At 45.4% G+C, this 21,503-nt stretch overlaps 1 protein-coding gene across 1 annotated transcript; it reads left to right on the forward strand.

Annotated features, from left to right (window-relative positions):
• Positions 1–3,247: 3,247 nt before the first annotated feature.
• Positions 3,248–20,107, forward strand: LOC117514436 (DOMON domain-containing protein FRRS1L). The gene is made up of 5 exons (XM_034174907.1): positions 3,248–3,782; positions 5,011–5,095; positions 5,297–5,435; positions 19,106–19,352; positions 19,430–20,107. The coding sequence occupies exons 1-5, from the start codon at positions 3,587–3,589 to the stop codon at positions 19,600–19,602; spliced, it is 840 nt and encodes a 279-aa protein (XP_034030798.1). The 5' UTR covers positions 3,248–3,586; the 3' UTR covers positions 19,603–20,107.
• The last annotated feature ends 1,396 nt before the right edge of the window (positions 20,108–21,503 follow it).

Raw genomic sequence — 21,503 nt, forward strand, 5'->3', positions numbered from 1 at the left:
TCCATTGCAAGCAGAAGATCATTCATCACTTTAGTGACAGCTGTCTCTGTGGAATGATCTTCTGTAAAAGCTGACTACAGTGGCTTAAAAAGATTATTCTCAGTAAAGTGGTCCACAAGTTGCCGTGAAACCACCTTTTCCACAATTTTAGAGCAAAATGATAGATTTGATATCGGCCTATAGTTTTTCAATACACTAGGGTCAAGATTAGATTTCTGAAGTAATGGTTTAATCACTGCAGATTTGAAACATTTAGGAACAGATCCAGAAGTTAAAGAAAGATTAAGCATTTCCAGCACAGTTGGCCCAAGAGTGAGCCACAGGTCCTTAAACAATGTTGTTGGTATAGGATCAAATAAGCAGGTAGTGCTTTTGTAGAGGTTACAAGTTTCTTCAGCACACCTAGTGAGACTATCAAATTCTGTAAATAATACCTCAGTAATGGCACCCACCTCAATAGCAGGGTGTAGTGGCTGGGATAAGGTATGCTGGAATATGTTTAACCTAATGTTGTCTATTTTCTTCTCAAAGTAATCCAAGAAATCTTGTGCTGTGAAAGGAGAGCGACTTTGTCCATGAATAAGTGAAAGGAAATAACATACAAAATTTAAGCAAGTTCAGCCAATTTTTGTCTTTTTTTGTGAGTGTAGTGGAGAGCCATTTCAGCAACAGGGCCATTCTAGCTAAAACTAAAAAATAAAATAAATTAATGATTAACTCATTTGTAATATGGCATGGCTAAGGAATATGACCACTACCTTTTTTTTTACTTTCATTAACCCAAGCAAATTCCTTCTTGCATCTTGTTAATCAATGTGTGGCACCCATGGTAGCACCTATAGAAAATGTAACAGCATATCATATATGACGTATGTCACACAAGGCAGAAGCAGAGACAGATACAGATCAAATCAAATTTATTAATTTATATAGCACCAATTCACAACGGGGTTGCCTCAAGGCACTTTACACAACACAACTTAAAAAAAGCAAAACAAAATTCATTAAAAGATTTTTAAAAACACAGTAAAAGAATAAAAACATAAATAAGTAAAAAGAATATAAGAAGACACGCAATAACATAAAATGCTAGCGACAAAACAGGGAAAAAAGATGTGTCTTCAATTTACATTTTAAAAATCTCCACAGAGTCTGACTGTCATGCATGGGCAGTTTGTAGATCATTCCACAGAGCCCCGTCACGATAAGAAAAGGCTCTGTGACCCGCTGACTTTTTATTCACCCTAGGGACACACAACAGTCCTGCACTCTGTGAACGCAAGGCCCGAGCCGGTACATAGGGCTCAACCAGGTCTGCCAGGTAGGGAGGTACCAATCCGTGAACAAATCTATAGGCTAGTAACAACACCTTAAAGTCTGATCTCAAAGAGACAGGAAGCCAATGAAGGGATGCCAAAATGGGTGTAATGTGGTCGAACCTTCTCCGTTGTGTCAAAAGTCTGGCAGTAGCATTTTGAACCAGTAGAAGGTGGACTGCAGTAAACCAGAAAATAAAGCATTGCTCTAGTCCAATCTGGAAAAGATAAATGCATGGATCAGAATCTCAGCATCAACCATAGACAGGATGGGATGAATCTTACCCCAAGGTTCCTCATCTACCTAGATGATCAAATCAAATCAAATCAAATCAATTTAATTTATATAGCGCCAAATCACAACAACAGTTGCCCCAAGGCACTTTATATTGCAAGGCAAAAGCCATACAATAATTACAGAAAAACCCCAACGGTCAAAACGACCCCCTATGAGCAAGCACTTGGCAACAGTGGGAAGGAAAAACTCCCTTTTAACAGGAATAAACCTCCAGCAGAACCAGGCTCAGGGAGGGGCAGTCTTCTGCTGGGACTGGTTGGGGCTGAGGGGAGAGAATCAGGAAAAAGACATGCTGTGGAGGGGAGCAGAGATCAATCACTAATGATTAAATGCAGAGTGGTGCATACAGAGCAAAAAGAGAAAGAAACACTCAGTGCATCATGGGAACCCCACAGCAGTCTAAGTCTATAGCAGCATAACTAAGGGATGGTTCAGGGTCACCTGATCCAGCCCTAACTATAAGCTTTAGCAAAAAGGAAAGTTTTAAGCCTAATCTTAGAAGTAGAGAGGGTGTCTGTCTCCCTGATCCGAATTGGGAGCTGGTTCCACAGGAGAGGAGCCTGAAAGCTGAAGGCTGTGCCTCCCATTCTACTCTTAAAAACCCTAGGAACTACAAGTAAGCCTGCAGTGTGAGAGCGAAGCGCTCTATTGGGGTGATATGGTACTAAGAGGTCCATAAGATAAGATGGGACCTGATTATTCAAAACCTTATAAGTAAGAAGAAGAATTTTAAATTCTATTCTAGAATTAACAGGAAGCCAATGAAGAGAGGCCAAAATGCATCTACCTAGCTAGTGCAGACATAAATTAGGAAACAATTTGGATCAGTTTGTGATAAAATGCAAGTGGTTGTCTGTTCCATCAACAATTAAAAAAACAATTGTGTAAAACTATAATTAATATTATTTTCATTGTTATGTTACAAAAGTAAAAAAAATGGATTATTATTAGTAGTAGTAAGCAGTCATTTGATTCCATCCAGACCACGATGGAAATAACTGTTTTTCACTTGTGTTATCCGTGTATTTTAATGTCCATTAATCTGTATCTTGTGCATTATTTTACTGAATAAACTCAACCAATCAATTATTATTATTTATTTGCTTTTAATTTGTTGTTTCCCCCTCGCCAAAAAACAAACAAACTGTTATAAAACGCGATCAGTGAGAGATGGGCTCTGCTAAATAGTATTAAAAAGCACCGACTCAAAATTACCGGTCTTAAATTGTTCAAATAGTAACTGTCAACCTGAACTATATTTGAGTTCCATTTCACAATAAAAGCACAGCATTGCGATCATCTGCGCATCTTTGGGGTGACTTTGGAAAATAGATTTAAATGGACCGAGTTAAACTAACAAGTGAGGCTTTTCTGAATGGTTAGTGGGCGTTGTGGTCTGGATTACAGACAGATCATTTGCAGAAATTATTTTGAGAAAGAAAAAGTCGTGGGGGGGAAGATGATGAGAATCTCCCCCTCCCCATCCCTCCTGCGTCCGTATTAAACTGCTAAATGTTCAAAACGTATCTTGTTATTTTCTTACGCTTTGCGCACATCATTAACCCTAATTGATTGATTGCGGTTACAGCACGTGGCGCTTGCCCATTGGCCTTTACAGTGATCGAGGAGGGGGAAGAGAAGAAGGCTGGACGAAACCATTCATCCACCCGCCGCAGAAAAATGATGCACGACGAATGATCGCGTTATGATTTAGGTCATTTTCCAGAGGGGATTGCAGGGATGCGTCCTAATTAAATGGGAAAATTGCGAATCTGGGTAATTTAGGACTGGATTAACGTCGTAATCTCACGGATCCTCTTCATCCTCCTCATCTCTGCGGAGAATAAACAGCCATTTAGGAAGCGGACATGATCGCCGAAATACGCCGATACGCCGAAATTCAGGCAGTCCTGAGTATCCGCGTCCGTTCAGGTTTAGTTTAGTGTTTCTTCTTTGTTTTTAAGTGCTCGTCATGATTTTTCTCGCACAAATGTTGGCGCTGCTGATCCACAGCGGACGGCGGGGAGTCACTACGAGTCCCACCGACGAGGGAGCGCTCCGGGCCGCGCATGGGGAGCACGGAGAGCCGGGGCACCAGGAGCCTCACAAGGACTCATACAGCACCTTTGCCTCCGAGTTTCTTGAGTCCAGATATCTGTCCGATGATGGTAAGGAGGATGGAGGTCATCTGACGGTTTTGGTGGATTTCGTTTACAAGTTAAACGCGTGTTTATGACGTCCAGAGACATTAAAAGGCCGTTCAGCACCACGGACAGCTCCCTCTGATTCCATGGAAACTTACCAAACCTTAACCTGTACTGCATTAAAACTCAGTTTTGGCTCTAAAACTATATTGTTTTTTTTATGTGCATAGAATTTTTAAACCCCTACACGCACTCCAATTGAGTCAGTTGATAATTTACAAGATGACTTTAAAGAAACAGTTTGACTGTAAAACTGGAATTGCAACATTCCATTTATTTTGACTTAAGTGAAATAAGCTAAAAGGAACTTTTAAAAAACATCACAAAATGATAATAAGAATTTGCATGGACATTTCTAAGTAGAATGGAGGTAAAATAACGATGTTGGAATAATTTAAATGAAAAAAATTGGCTACCTAATAACACCAAAACATTTTAATTAAGTTGGCTCAACTTAATGAACCTTATACACTGACAAAAGGTCTGTTGGATTTACATTTTCTTATGTTTCTAAGAAACATGAGGCAGTTATGTTATTTGGACACATTCTGATCATGTGGAATTAATGTTCACATTTAAATCATGTAAAACTAACAAACGTATTCAGTGTGATAATAACAAATCAAATCAAGAATACTAAACCACATAATCAATCAATCAATTTTTTTATATAGTGCCAAATCACAACAAACAGTTGCCCCAAGGCGCTTTATATTGTAAGGCAAGGCCATACAATAATTATGTAAAACCCCAACGGTCAAAACGACCCCCTGTGAGCAAGCACTTGGCTACAGTGGGAAGGAAAAACTCCCTTTTAACAGGAAGAAACCTCCAGCATAACTAAATACTTTGCTACATCTGGGTTTGGCTGAGGTGGAATTGCTTATTTAAAAAGATCCATGGAAATGGTTACCTTAATTTTTTTAAGTTGTGAGCTGCATTGCTTCTTGTATTATCCTAATATCGTGTGTGTGTGTGTGTGTACATATGCGCGTGTGTGTGCATATGACTAATTCCCAGATTTGATTGTTTTTATATGAAATGTATATACATACACTGTAAAAAAATCTATTTCTTGTGCAGAAGGCCTCTCTCCTATACTTTTTATTATCTTCAAAACCACCATATTTTTATTTAATATAGCATAAGCTGTTGCATGGCACCAACAAAGTACTGCTTTTACATTTTACAGGTTACCCGTTCCCCACCGCTCCACCAGTGGATCCTTTTGCCAAGATCAAAGTCATCGACTGTGGGATAACTAAAGGCTGCATAAGGTGAGAGGTGGATGAACCTTTTGTGTATTTCTCCCACAGGCTCCTTTTCTTCACTTTACAGCGCGATCAGATTTTACAAATACTCTGCAGAAACAAAAACCTCATGGATCTATTTTTAAACTGTGCCCACTCACTGCCCTTGTTGTGGAAATGTGACTTTCTAAAATGACTGATAATATGACTTCTACACTGTTTGTTCAGATATGGGAAGCCAGGTTGTGATGCAGAGACATGTGACTACTTTCTGAGTTACCGCCGCATTGGGACAGACGTGGAGTATGAGTTGAGTGCAGACACAGATGGATGGGTGGCTGTAGGGTTCTCATCTGACAAGAAAATGGTGAGTGGTTGTTTGCTTATCGTCTTCAACTATGTTACTTTTGTGTTCAGTCTGGTGAACAAGTTATGTTATTTGACGAACCTCACAAAGGTGCCCATAAACACACACACGCACACACATATATATATATATATATATATATATATATATACGAGGTCTGTCCGTAAAGTATAGGTCCTTTTTATTTTTTTCAAAAACTATATGGATTTCATTCATATGTTTTTACTTCAGACATGCTTGAACCCTCGTGCGCATGCGTGAGTTTTTCCACGCCTGTCGGTGACGTCATTCGCCTGTGAGCACTCCTTGTGGGAGGAGTCGTCCAGCCCCTCGTCGGAATTCCTTTGTCTGAGAAGTTGCTGAGAGACTGGCGCTTTGTTTGATCAAAATTTTTTCTAAACCTGTGAGACACATCGAAGTGGACATGGTTCGAAAAATTAAGCTGGTCTTCAGTGAAAATTTTAACAGCTGATGAGAGATTTTGAGGTGATTCTGTCGCTTTAAGGACTTTTCACGGTGCGAGACGTCGCACAGCGCTCTCAGGCGGCGTCATCAGCCTGTTTCAAGCTTAAAACCTCCACATTTCAGGCTCTATTGATCCAGGACGTCGTGAGAGAACAGAGAAGTTTGAGAAGAAGTCGGTTTCAGCATTTTATCCAGATATTCCACTGTTAAAGGAGATTTTTTTAATGAAAGACGTGCGGGCAGATTGCAGCGTCGGCTCGCAGCCGCCGCGAAGCTCCACCACAGGAAAAACACCTCTGTTGGAAGCCTTGAGGACAAGTTGGAACATCTCCAGCTGATAAACAATTTCTCATATACTCACTCCACTGAAAGCCATCAAAAGCCAACTGGATTTTAACAAATGGTTATCAACACGGAGGTGTTTTTCCTGTGCTGCCGCGCCGCGTCGGCTGCGTCTTTCATTAAAAAAAATCTCCTTTAACAGTGGAATATCTGGATAAAATGCTGAAACCGACTTCTTCTCAAACTTCTCTGTTCTCTCACGATGTCCTGGATCAATAGAGCCTGAAATGTGTTGGGAAGGTGTCGTAACACGGACCCACAACAGGGGGCGCTAATGAACGGACAATGGATAAGGGAAGGAGTAACAATTTAATGTTGCACAAGAACACAACGTAAAATAAACAAAGGTACTGCCAATCACACACAAGAGGATTGCGGGCAGGCTCGAAGATAGGAGACCTCAGATGAACGAAGAGCCGGGACCCACACCGCTTCCACCACCAACGGCCTGAAGAACACCGAAGCCGCCAAGCCCCGAGTCCCCAGGTGGTCTCTGTCCTCCGTTGTCGGCCCTGGTACTGCTGGCAGAAAAAACAGAAGGTAGTGAGTGTGAATCCTCACACCCAGCAACCTTGATTATTGATTCTTGTGGAGGGAGAGCCTCCACCTCCAATCATACACACGTGCAGCTCCGAAAATCCAGTCAAGGAAATACCACCAGGAAAAAACAGCTGCAAAACAGATCAGATTATTATTTGACGTATAAGTCAGCAGAGAGATTACCTTGTATCGTAGGAGATTTCTCGTCGAGGAGGTGGAGTCGCCACCCGGCCTTTATGGTGATGGTGATGATGAGTGACAGCTGGTGTTGAGGATGATTGACGGCTGTCACTCCCAGTGGTTCTGGCGCCCTCTTGTGCTTGAAGCCCGCACTCCAAGCAGGGCGCCATCCGGTGGTGGTGAGCCAGCAGTACCTCCTCTTCAGCGGCCCACACAACAGGACCCCCCCCTCAACGGGCGCCTCCTGGCGCCCGACCAGGCTTGTCTGGGTGTCGGTGGTAGAAATCGACCAAAAGGGCCGGGTCCAGGATGAAGCTCCTCTTCACCCAGGAGCGTTCCTCGGGTCCGTAACCCTCCCAGTCCACCAGGTACTGAAAGCCCCGACCCATCCGACGGACGTCCAGGAGCCGACGAACGGTCCATGCCGGCTCCCCGTCGATGATCCGGGCAGGAGGTGGGTCGGGTCCGGGGGAGCAGAGCGGTGAGGTGTGGTATGGCTTGAGTTTGGAAACATGAAAAACCGGATGGATCCGCAGTGAAGCCGGGAGAGTTAGCTTCACTGCGGCCGGACTGAGGATCTTGGCGATGGGGAACGGCCCGATGAAGCGGTCCTTGAGTTTGTGGGAGGTCACCTGGAGCGGGATATCTTTGGTGGATAGCCACACCTCCTGCCCTGGTTGGTATGTAGGGGCCGGGGAACGCCGGCGGTCTGCATGGGCCTTGGCCCTCGTCCGGGCCTGCAACAGGGCAGAGCGGGCGGCCCGCCACACCCGGCGGCACCTCCGCAGGTGGGCCTGGACCGAGGGTACCCCGACCTCTCCCTCCACCAGTGGGAACAACGGGGGCTGGTAGCCCAGACACGCTTCAAAGGGGGAGAGGCCGGTGGCAGAGGATACTTGGCTGTTGTGAGCGTACTCGATCCAGGCCAGATGGTTACTCCAGGCCGCCGGGTGAGCGGAGGTGACACAACGAAGAGCCTGTTCAAGTTCCTGGTTCGCCCGCTCTGCCTGGCCGTTCGTCTGTGGGTGGTACCCGGACGAGAGACGCACGGTGGCCCCCAGTTCCTTACAAAAACTCCTCCAGACCTGCGAGGAAAACTGGGGACCACGATCCGAGACGATGTCCGACGGTATCCCATGCAGACGCACGACGTGGTGAACCAGGAGGTCTGCCGTCTCCTGGGCCGTTGGGAGCTTCGGGAGGGCCACGAAGTGGGCCGCCTTGGAGAACCGGTCCACTATCGTCAGTATGGCGGTGTTGCCCTGGGACGGCGGGAGGCCCGTGACGAAGTCCAGACCGATGTGGGACCAGGGGCGATGAGGCACAGGCAGGGGTTGGAGGAGACCCCTGGTCTTGCGATGGTCCGCCTTGCCCCTGGCACAGGTGGTGCAGGCCTGGACGTAGTCCCGGACGTCGGCTTCCAGTGACGCCCACCAGAAGCGCTGCTGGACTACTGCCACGGTCCTACGCACTCCAGGATGACAGGAGAGCTTGGATCCGTGGCAGAAGTCCAAGACGGCAGCCCTAGCCTCTGGTGGAACGTAGAGTCTATTCTTCGGACCGTTTCCCGGGTCCGGGTTCTTAGTCTGGGCCTCCCGGACGATCTCCTCCACGTCCCAGGTGAGGGTAGCCACGACAGTGGACTCGGGAAGGATGGTGTCGATGGGGTCCGACAACCCGACCTTGGCTTCCTCTTCGTGCACCCGGGACAATGCATCAGATCGTTGATTTTTGGTCCCGGAGCGGTAGGTGATCCGGAAGTCAAAGCGTGCGAAGAACAGGGACCAGCGGGCTTGCCTGGGGTTCAGCCGCTTGGCGGTCCGGATGTACTCCAGGTTCCGGTGGTCCGTAAAAACCGTGAAAGGCCCCGTAGCCCCCTCCAACAGGTGTCTCCACTCTTCTAGAGCCTCCTTCACCGCGAGGAGTTCTCGATTGCCCACGTCATAGTTCCGTTCAGCGGGGGTCAACCTGCGGGAAAAGTAGGCACAAGGATGGAGAACCTTATCGGACTCCCCGCTCTGGGACAGCACGGCTCCTATTCCTGAGTCTGAGGCGTCCACCTCTACTACAAACTGGCGAGTAGGATCAGGCTGCACCAGAACTGGAGCAGATGAAAACCGGCGTTTCAACTCCCTAAACGCGGCCTCGCACCGGTCCGACCAGGTGAAGGGGACTTTGGTGGAGGTCAGGGCGGTCAGGGGGCTAACGACCTGACTGTAACCCTTAATGAACCTCCTGTAGAAGTTTGCGAAGCCGAGGAACTGTTGCAGCTTCCTACGGCTCGTTGGTTGGGACCAATCCCTCACCGCCGCAACCTTGGCCGGATCCGGGGCGACGGAGTTGGAGGAGATGATAAACCCCAAGAAGGACAGAGACGTGCGGTGAAACTCACACTTCTCGCCCTTCACAAACAGCCGGTTTTCTAACAACCGCTGTAGGACCTGACGTACATGCCGGACATGGGTCTCAGGATCCGGGGAAAAGATGAGTATATCATCCAGATACACGAAGACAAACCGGTGCAGGAAGTCCCGCAGGACGTCATTAACCAAGGCTTGGAACGTCGCGGGGGCGTTAGTGAGACCGAACGGCATGACCAGGTACTCAAAATGACCCAACGGGGTGTTAAATGCCGTCTTCCATTCATCTCCCTTCCGGATCCGAACTAGATGGTACGCATTCCTAAGATCGAGTTTGGTGAATATTTTGGCTCCATGCAGGGGTGTGAACACCGAATCCAAGAGGGGCAATGGGTATCGATTGCGAACCGTGATCTCGTTCAATCCCCTGTAATCGATGCATGGACGAAGTCCGCCGTCTTTCTTGCCCACAAAAAAGAAACCAGCACCCATCGGGGAGGTGGAGTTCCGGATCAACCCGGCGGCCAAGGAGTCCCGGATGTAGGTTTCCATTGATTCGCGTTCCGGACGTGAGAGATTGTACAGCCTACTGGACGGGAACTCACTGCCCGGAACCAAATCGATGGCACAATCGTACGGTCGGTGTGGTGGAAGGGCGAGCGCCAGATCTTTGCTGAAGACGTCAGCCAGATCATGGTACTCCCCTGGCACCGCCGTCAGATTGGGAGGGGTTTTAACCTCCTCCTTAGCCGTCATTCCGGGGGGAACCGAGGATCCTAAACACTCCCGGTGGCAGGTTTCGCTCCACTGCACCACGACCCCAGACGGCCAATCGATCCGGGGATTGTGCTTCACCATCCAAGGAAAACCCAAAATCACTCGGGAGGTAGAAGATGTCACGTAAAACACTATCTCCTCCCGGTGATTCCCAGACACAACCAGGGTCACAGGCTGGGTCCGGTGTGTGATTAGCGGGAGTAGAGTGCCATCTAGTGCCCGTACCTTCAAGGGCGAAGGCAGAGCCACTAGGGGGAGCCCCACTTCCTTTGCCCATCTGCTATCCAACAGATTCCCTTCGGACCCCGTGTCCACCAGTGCTGGGGCGTGAAGGGTTAAATCCCCACTCAGGATTACCACTGGGATTCGTGCTGATTTGCGGGAACTTCCCGTGCACATGTTATGGCCCACCCTTAGCCCAGTGTCTAAGGACGGGCGTTGGTGTTTGACCGTTTGGGGCAGTCTTTTAACAGGTGCTCACATGAGCCACAGTAAAAACATTCCCCGCGGGCCAGTCTCCTTTGTTTAATATCTGATCTCACTTTAGCCCTGCTCGTGTCCATAGCTTCGTCAGCAGGGGGAGCTGTTGCCACACGGAGCCCACCGGCAATGGAGCGTGAGGACGACGTCACCCCGTCAGACCCGGAAGAGAGAGGGACGGCTTGTGCCCGGCCACGCCCCCCGGCCTGCTCCCGACGGTGTTCATTCAAACGGTTGTCTAAGCGTATAACCAGAGTGACAAGCCCGTCGAAAGTCTGCGGTTCGTCCTTAGCCAGTAAATGCTCCTTCAGTACTGGAGACAGTCCGCTTATGAAGGCGGCGCGGAGCGCGACGTCATTCCAACCCGACCTCGCAGCCGCGATGCGGAAGTCGACAGCGTAATCGGCCGCGCTTTGACGCCCCTGTCTCAGTGACAGCAGCACGGTCGAGGCGGTCTCGCCTCTGTTGGGATGATCAAACACCTGTTTGAATTCCCGTATAAACCCAGCGTATGACGTCAGAAGCCATGACTGCTGTTCCCAGAGCGCTGTAGCCCAAGCGCGTGCCTCACCTCGAAGCAGATTAATTACATAAGCCACCCGGGTGGCGTCTGCCGCGTACATGACTGGACGCTGTGCAAAAACGAGCGAACACTGCATCAAGAAGTCTGCGCACGTCTCCACACAGCCTCCGTACGGTTCAGGAGGACTTATGTAAGCTTCAGGGGACGGTGGGGGGGGTAGTTGAACGGCCAGTGGAACATCTACATTAGGCCCCGGACCAGCAGGAGGAGACACTGCAGCGACGCTTGACTCGCGTGCTTCCACTCTGGCGGTGAGAGCCTCCATCCTCTGATTGAGGCTTGCATTTTGCTCAGTTACCAGCTGTAACTGAGCAGTGAAAGCGGTAAGGATTTGCTGCAGATCACTTACCACGCCTCCTGCTGACGCCTGCGCTCCCTGTTCTCCCATTGGCTGTTCAAGCTGTGGTTGACGCCCCTCGGGATCCATGACGAATGGCCGAGAAATCCTGTTGGGAAGGTGTCGTAACACGGACCCACAACAGGGGGCGCTAATGAACGGACAATGGATAAGGGAAGGAGTAACAATTTAATGTTGCACAAGAACACAACGTAAAATAAACAAAGGTACTGCCAATCACACACAAGAGGATTGCGGGCAGGCTCGAAGATAGGAGACCTCAGATGAACGAAGAGCCGGGACCCACACCGCTTCCACCACCAACGGCCTGAAGAACACCGAAGCCGCCAAGCCCCGAGTCCCCAGGTGGTCTCTGTCCTCCGTTGTCGGCCCTGGTACTGCTGGCAGAAAAAACAGAAGGTAGTGAGTGTGAATCCTCACACCCAGCAACCTTGATTATTGATTCTTGTGGAGGGAGAGCCTCCACCTCCAATCATACACACGTGCAGCTCCGAAAATCCAGTCAAGGAAATACCACCAGGAAAAAACAGCTGCAAAACAGATCAGATTATTATTTGACGTATAAGTCAGCAGAGAGATTACCTTGTATCGTAGGAGATTTCTCGGCGAGGAGGTGGAGTCGCCACCCGGCCTTTATGGTGATGGTGATGATGAGTGACAGCTGGTGTTGAGGATGATTGACGGCTGTCACTCCCAGTGGTTCTGGCGCCCTCTTGTGCTTGAAGCCCGCACTCCAAGCAGGGCGCCATCCGGTGGTGGTGAGCCAGCAGTACCTCCTCTTCAGCGGCCCACACAACAAAATGTGGAGGTTTTAAGCTTGAAACAGGCTGATGACGCTGCCTGAGAGCGCTGCACGACGTCTCGCACCGTGAAAAGTCCTTAAAGCGACAGAATCACCTCAAAATCTCTCATCAGCTGTTAAAAGTTTCACTGAAAACCAGCTTAATTTTTTCGAACCATGTCCACTTCAATGTGTCTCACAGGTTTAGAAAAAATTTTGATCAAACAAAGCGCCAGTCTCTCAGCAACTTCTCAGACAAAGGAATTCCGACGAGGGGCTGGACGACTCCTCCCACAAGGAGTGCTCACAGGCGAATGACGTCACCGACAGGCATGGAAAAACTCACGCATGCGCACGAGGGTGCAAGCATGTCTGACGTAAAAACATATGAATGAAATCCATATAGTTTTTGAAAAAATAAAAAGGACCTATACTTTACGGACAGCCCTCGTATATATATATATATATATATATATATATGTATATATATATATATATATATATATATATATATATATATATATATATATATATACGAGGTCTATTAGAAAAGTATCCGACCTTATTATTTTTTTCAAAAACCATATGGATTTGAATCACGTGTGATTATATCAGACATGCTTGAACCCTCGTGGGCATGCAACAGTTTTTTTCACGCCTGTCGGTTACGTCATTTGCCTGTGGGCAGTCTTTGAGTGAGGAGTGGCCCACCCTCTCGTCGATTTTTTCATTGTTTAGGAATGGCTCAGAGACTGCTGCTTTGTTTGATCAAAATTTTTTCAAAACTGTAAGGCACAACTGAGTGGACACCATTCGTTAAATTCAGCTGGTTTTCGGTAAAAATTTTAACGGCTGATGAGAGATTTTGGTCTGGTAGTGTCGCCGTAAGGATGGCCCACGGCGCCTGACAGCGATCTGCACTTCGAGGAGGCAGCGTCTCGCCGTTTCAAGTTGAAAACTTCCACATTTCAGGCTCTGTTGACCCAGTAAGTCGTCAGAGAACAGAGAACTTTCAGACGAAGTCGGCATGAGGAGTTTATTGGGACATTCCATTGTTAACGGACATTTTGTAATGAAAGAACGTGCGGGCAGAGTCGCATGTCGGGCCCGACCCGACCGCGGGGGGTCGCGACAGGAAAAACACCTCCGTTGGAAACCTTAACGGGCAAGTTGGAACATGCCCAAGCTGTTAAACAATTTCTCAGTTACTCGCTTGTTGAAAGCCATCAAAAGCCGCCTGAATTTTACAAATGGTTTTCACACAGAGATGTTTTTCCTGTCGCGGCGCACACAGATTTGCCGAGTCGTCACGGAAACGACTCGACGAATTTGCACGCACGTCTTTCATTAAAAATGTCCTTAAACAGTGGAATGTCCGCATAAAGTCCTCATGACGGCCTCTTCTGAATCTTCTCTGTTCTCTCACGACATCCTGGGTGAATTAAGCCTTAAATTAGGATGTTTTCAGGTCGAAACAGGCTGACGACGGCGCCTGGAAGCGCTGCACGACGTCCCGCTCCGTGGGAAGTCCTTACATCGACAGAAACACCCCATAATCTCTCATCAGCCGTTAAACTTTTCACCAAAAACCAGCTTAATTTCTCAAATAGTGTCCACTCGGATATTCCTCACAGGTCCAGAAAAATTTTTGATAAAGCAACGCGCGCCGTCTCGAGCAGCGTGTGAAACAAAGGAATTCAGCCGAGAGGGCTGGACCACATCTCACTCAAGGCCTGCCCACAGGGAAATGACGTCACCGACATGTGTGAAAAAACTCACGCATGCACACGAGGGTTCAAGCATGATTGGTGTAATCGCACGTCATTCAAATCCATATAGTTAAAAAAAAAAATAAAAGGGTCAGTTTATTATCTAATAGACCTCGTATATATATGTATATATATATATATATATATATATATATATATATATATATATATATATATATATATATATATATATATATATATATACACACATATACATACAGGTGGGAAGCAATCCCACCATCTTCTTGCAGTCAGGCAACAGTGCTAGCCACCGTGCCGCCCAAGTTTTGCCTTTCTCAATGAAATATATCTATATATATAGATATATATATATATCTATATATATATACGAGGTCTGTGAGAAAAGTAACGGACCTTATTATTTTTTTCAAAAACTATATGGATTTGAATCACGTGTGATTACATTAGACATGCTTGAACCCTCGTGGGCATGCGAGAGTTTTTTCACGCCTGTTGGTTACGTCATTTGCCTGTGGGCAGTCTTTGAGTGGGGAGTGGCCCACCCTCTCGTCGTTTTTTCATTGTTTAGGAATGGCTCAGAGACTGCTGCTTTGTTTGATAAAAATTTTTTCAAAACCTGTAAGGCACAACTGAGTGGACACCATTCAATAAATTCAGCTGGTTTTCGGTGAAAATTTTAACAGCTGATGAGAGATTTTGGAGTTTTACTGTCGCCGTAAGGACGGCCCACGGCGCCTGACGGTGATGTGCGCTCCGAGGTAGCGTCGTCTCGCTGTATCAAGCTGAAAACTTCCTAATTTCAGGCTCTGTGGACCCAAGACGTCGTGAGATAACAGAGAACTTTCAGAAGAATTCGGGATCAGGAGTTTATCCTGACATTCCACTGTTAAAGGAGATTTTGTAATGAAAGAACATGCGGGCAGATTCGCATGTCGGGCCGGACCCGACCGCAGGGGGTCGCCACAGGAAAAACACCTCCGTTGGAAACCTTAACGGACAAGTTGGAAGATGCCCAAGCTGTTAAACAATTTCTCAGATACTCATTTGTTGAAAGCCATCAAAAGCCGCCTGAATGTTACAAATGGTTTTCAACACGGAGGTGTTTTTCATGTCGCGGCGCACACAGATTTGTCACGTCGTCATGGAAACGACTCGGCAAATTCATCCGCACGTTCTTTCATTACAAAATCTCCTTTAACAGTGGAATGTCCGGGTAAACTCCTGATGCCGGCTTCTCTGACGACGTCCTGGGTGAACAGAGCTTTAAATTAGGATGTTTTCAGCTCGAAACAGCCAGACGGACGCTACCTTTGTGGGCTGTCCTTAAAGTGAAAGAAACTCCACAATCTCTCATCAGCCGTTAAACTTTACACCGAAAACCAGCTGAATTTCTCGAATAGTGTCCACACGGATATCCCTCACAGGTCCTGAAAAAATTTGATAAAGCAACGCGCGCCATCTCCCTGCAGCGTCTCAGACAAAGAGATTCCGACGGGAGGGGGAGTCCACACCTCACTCAAAGCCTGCCCACAGGCGAATGACGTCACCGACAGGCATGACAAAACTCACGCATGTGCACGAGGGTTCAAGCTTATCTGACCTAAAAACATATGAATCAGATCCATTTATTTTTTGAAAAAAATAAAAAGGACCGCTTTTTATATCACAGACCTCGTATATATATACGTGTGTATGCAACTACAGTATATGTGTGCAATTTTTTTATGCAGCTAAACAAAAGACTAAAATTTTCATTTTATGTGTTTATTTTTCAGTTTTGCCATTAAAAAAAACTCAAAGACCAGTATAGCTTCCCTTCTTTTCAACAACTGCCATGAGCCTCCCGTTCAAGGAGTCTGTCAGTCTCTTCATCTGTTGAAGATCAACTTTTTGTGCAACAGAAACCATAGCCTTCCAAATGCTGTTCAGAGAGTTGTACTGTTTTTCCTCACTGTAAATCTCATGTTCAAGAAGGGACCACAAGTTCTCAATAGGGTGTAAGTCAGGTGAGGAAGGGGGCCTTGTCATTATTCTGTCACCTTTCAGGCCTTTACTGGCTAGCCAAGCAGTGGTGTACTTTGATGCATTGTCCTGCATAAAAATCTTGGCCTTCTTAAAATGATGCAGACTTTTTCCTGTGGCACTGCTTGAGGAAAGTATCTTCTAAAAACTGGCAGTATGTTTGAGAGTTGATTTTAAGTCTATGTTCAACCCAAAGAGATCCAACTGGCATCATCATTTAGCAGTCCATACCAATACCCCTCTTCCTCCTTCCTGGCGTGTAACTTGAGGTGGTGCTGTGTGTCCATTCGTGATCCAGCCACGGGCTCATCTACGTATCTGGTCTGTCAAGAGTAACTCCTTTCAACTGTCAAAAAAAACCTGTGAAAAATAATCTTGATGTTTCAGTTTGTTCAGTGGTGGTCGTGTTTCAGTCTTCCTTACTTTGGCTATGTATCTGAACACTGAACACCTTGTACATCTGGACACTCCTGGTAGGTTGCATTTCTGGAATATGGTGGTACCAGAGGATACTGATTTCCTGGAAGTATCATGTTTAATACTTCTCCATGATGCACTGTTTCTTTCTCTTTTTGCTCCGTATGCATCACTCTGCATTTAATCATTAGTGATCGATCTCTGCCCCCCTTCTCGGCATGTCTTTTTCCTGGTTCTTTCCCTCAGCCCCAACCAGTCTCAGCAGAAGACTGCCCCTCCCTGAGCCTGGTTCTGCTGGAGGTTTCTTCCTGTTAAAAGGGAGTTTTTCCTTCCCACTGTGGCCAAGTGCTTGCTCATAGGGGGTCGTTTTGACCGTTGGGGTTTTTCATAATTATTGTATGGCCTTGCCTTACAATATGGAGCGCCTTGGGGCAACTGTTTGTTGTGATTTGGCGCTATATAAGAAAAGGGTTGATTGAAGTGTTTTGAAGTTAGTTTGCACCAGTGGTGGGCACAGCTAACCAAAAAGTTAGCTTAAATAACCGCTATTCAGCTAACTGAAAAGTTATCTTTTATAACGCCAAACCGATAAACTTCCAAAAAAATTAGTGGACACTACAGCTAACTGATAACTTTCAGTATTGCCTCTGGTACACTCTATCAGACTCGGTGATGACAGCTGGCAGGACACAAATGCAGAACACAAACTCACAGGTCTGTAGGCTTAACTCTTTTACTGGATTCGTTGGCAGAGGTCGATACACGGTAAGGCAGTCAGACAGGAGCAGAAGTACAAAAATCATCAGGCTAGAGGCGTGGTTGAGGAAAGCAAGCAGGTGGTTCGCGAATTGGTTCGCTGATGGCTTTTGAGGTTAGCTGAAAAGCAATCTGCAAAAAAAAAGTTAGCTTTGCTAATTAGCAGTTAGCAGATTAGCAGAACTGTGCCCATCACTGGTTTGCACTTATTCCTTTCCACTTGTTTCTTGTGACCCTTTTAACTATTTGCTACAAAACATTTTCAGTGATCACTCCTCAATAGATTAGATATTTCAAGAGTGTTGCATCCCTCTGAAAGTAATTTTATGATGTTTGACTTCAGTATCTGTAAAATCTTTATTATGTCCACCAAGGACATAATAAAATCATCGGCGTTTATTTGTCTGTCTGTCTGTTAGCAGGATTACGTCAAAACTACTGCACAGATTTTTATGAAATTTTCACCATGGATAGATATTACGCCATGGAAGACCATTAAATTTTGGAGGTGATCTGGATTCTAGCTCTGGATTTTTCTTTATAGGCTATTAAGGATTACATCAAAACTACTGCATGGATTTTGACAAAATCTTCACCACAGATAGATATTAGACCATGGAAGACTCCATTGAATTTTGGAGACGATCTGGACCTGGATTCTGGCTCAGGACTTCACTTTATAGGCTTTTAAGGATTACATCAAAACTGTTGTTGTTGTCCATTTGGCTGCTCCCGTTTTTGTGTTCGGGGTCGCCACACCGGATACAACCAGATCCGCATTGATATTTGGCACAGGTTTTACGCCGGATGCCCTTCCTGACGCAACTCCAGTGTTATCTGGAGAAACACACACAGCCGCTGTTGTTCTAAAGAGGTCTCCCATCAAGTACTAACCAGGTCCCGCACTGCTTAGCTTCTGAGATCTGACGGGATCAGGCTTACACAGAGCAGATCAGCTGCTGGGATTACATCAAAACTACTGCACGGATTTAGATGAATGTTTCACCACCGGAGTGCATCAAGATTGGGATCAAGATCCAGATTCTGGATAATTTCTTAAATTTGATCCATTTCAAGGATCATTGAAAATCTGCTTGATGGATCTTGACAAAATTTAAATCACATGTGGCTATTGTACAAAGGAAGACCCTGTTAGTGTTGGATGTTGGGAGTGATCCAGATCAATATGCAGATTCTGCAGCAGAAAAATTCAACATCATGATATACAACCAAGATGAGGAAGACACTATTTTTTTTCAGCTTGTGAATTATATATCAGATTGCAACATCTTGATCAGTCGGACCATTCTGGACCAGTATGCAAATATTGCATTGTGTTGTAGAATTCGGATCCAGGTAAAGTCCAGGTCATGATTTGAATGACATCTTTTATTTTGTGTCCTCGTCAACCCTTGGCGGACGTCAGAAATCTCTGATTGCTCTTGTTAGTAGTTCAATGGTACCCAGATGATCTGCTACCTCCATAGTGTGTGCTTACTTCTAGTATCTAAGACAGTAATACTTGGGTAGTCGGTTTCCAACCAAGGTCAGTACATACTGAGTACTCATTTTTAGGGGAACTGAATATATCAGACATGGAAGATTCAAATCAACTCATCCAAATGTATTAAAATTAAAAATATTTGGCATTATATGGTCTACAGACAGACAAACAAACCAAGATTTATGGATAACACTGTGGTTTAATGGTACAGGAAAAGCGAGGATGTTGCTTCACCCACTTCCTGTGTTTGTAGTGTAGTTTTTCATTGAATGCATAATGCTAATCAGGAAAGCTTTGTGCAGTAAATTAATACTCACGTGCAGCTTCCTTTCTTTCCCCTTCTACTCCACTAAGGGAGGAGATGATGTCATGGGCTGTGTGCATGACGATAATGGGCGTGTGCGGATCCATCACTTCTACAACGTCGGCCAGTGGGCCAAGGAGATCAAGAGGAACCCGGCTAGAGATGAGGAGGGCATTTTTGAGAACAACCGCGTGACCTGTCGTTTTAAGAGGCCGTTATATGTCCCAAGAGAGGAAACGCTTGTGGACTTACACCTGTCATGGTATTACCTGTTCGCCTGGGGACCTGCGATACAAGGTGAATGATGACATGGCAGCACTAGAATGACTCTCCATGTTTTTCTGCCTTTCATGCTATATCGCTTTTTCTGACAGGGTCCATCACGAGGCATGACATCGACAGTCCACCGGTCAGTGACCACATGATCAGTATCTACAAGTATGAGGACATCTTTATGCCTTCCACAGCCTACCAGACCTTCAACTCTCCACTCTGCTTACTGCTCATTGTAGCTCTCACTTTCTACTTATTAATGGGAACACCATAATGAAGCACGCAGAGAAGAGATGGGGGATGAGAAGGAGAATAAGCAATAAAATAATTTACTGTTTCTGTCCAATGTCACAGTCAAATGCACGCTTTGCAAACCTACAGTGTATTACATACAATATTAAACACAACAGGCAGTATATACACAGCATTTAATACTCTTAACACATATAGCTGAGTGTGATAAGATACAAATACAAGACAATAGTACCTGTCAGCATGAAGGGCTCTGACAGATTTGACCTTTGGGTAAATATAGCCTTGATGAGGATGTGGTCACTGTGTTTAGGGTAGAATTTCCCAGCTAAAAAACTAAGAAACACTATTAATGCCTGGTGAAATCTGGCCTTTGTGCTCAGTGACATTGCCCCAGTGAGTTTGACCTCCACCTCAATAATCTTAACCATCACGTGAATGAATAACCATTGGCAGACCTTGGCTACATATGTCTGCCAAGCCAAGACCCAAATACGGTTGAAAAAAAAATCCTTGAACTTGACCACAATTACCTTGATTTTTGTTTAAATTAGCCCTTAAGAGTAATTATGAGGTTAACCCTCTTCAACATGCCAAATTAGGTAGAAAATACCAAAAGGACCTGGGAGCAGTGGCCCACCAGCTAGACAGACATACATAACCTTGACCTTGACCCCAATGGTTGATCTTTGGCAAATTTGACCTGAATTGGTAAATTCCAAAGCCTAAATTCATATTTTGTGTCTTGTTTGGTACAAATCTAAATGATAATCAAAATTTTACCCTTGGTTCCAGTGACATCAACCTTGACCTTTACTCCAAGCGAGTTCTGACAAATGTTACCTGGGAGCACAGACTGGTCCAATGCCTTGAACCAGCCCCCCAATTCAGCCAAGTTTGGTGAAAATCTAAAGTTTTTGACACTTAACTCTGAAGACCTTGACTCTTGCCAAAACAAACCCTGTCAGAGTAATTTCAGGGCTGCCCTACATCTACATACCGAGAATGGTGGAACTCAGCCAAAAGAGCTGGGAGGAGTAAGGGAATAAACAGACAGATAAGCATTGCTCAAATTATAGCGTGATATAGTGCTGTCATGCACTAGTGTTAAGTCTGGTAAAAAAAAAAGTACTATTATTATTTGACATAGGCTAGTTATTTTCTATATTTACAGTTACCGTACAATATTTACAATTATTTCCAAATACCTCTGTGGATTAAGTACAACCATTACTAACTTACAACTCTGTGAAATACTGCATGCACTGAAAAGTCATTAAAATGAATACGGGGCTTGAAAACCTAAAACACCCATCATATACCAGACAGCAGTGCATCATACTGAGCTCGACTGCAACCAAACAACCAGACGCCTTTCACACACACTTGCTCTTCATTCTGTCACTGTCAATTTTTTCCTCTGTCTTTCAGACCCACTGGTTTTTGGGTTTGTTTGTGGCACTGTGACACTTTGTTTCAGATACTGCGAACTGAACTAGTACCACGTACCTGAAAGCAATAACACACAGCAGCAAACTGAGGATGGAAGGACGTGATGTGTGCATGTGGGTTCGTTTTTTTTTTTTTCTGAGGATGTTATTGTAGCCTTCTTAATCTGTCTTAAAATAATAATCTGTCTAATAATAATCTGTATATGTTCAGATGCATTCAACTATAAAATGTTTGCCATGCCTGTTATTACCAATAAAGTACTGTTACTTCAGATAAACTTCTCCATGAACAGACACCTGGCATTTTAGGGCCACATAGAATTTGTTTTTTTTTTTAAAGACTTCGAGCATAAAGTCGTAATATTATGAGAATAAAGTTGTAATATTACGAGAATAAAGTTGTAATTTTACGAGAAAAAAGTCGTAATTTACGAGAATAAATTCGTAATTTTACGATAATAAAGTCATAATA

The sequence above is a fragment of the Thalassophryne amazonica genome, chromosome 7 (genome assembly GCF_902500255.1).
Source record: "Thalassophryne amazonica chromosome 7, fThaAma1.1, whole genome shotgun sequence".
Classification (NCBI taxonomy): Eukaryota; Metazoa; Chordata; class Actinopteri; order Batrachoidiformes; family Batrachoididae; genus Thalassophryne; species Thalassophryne amazonica.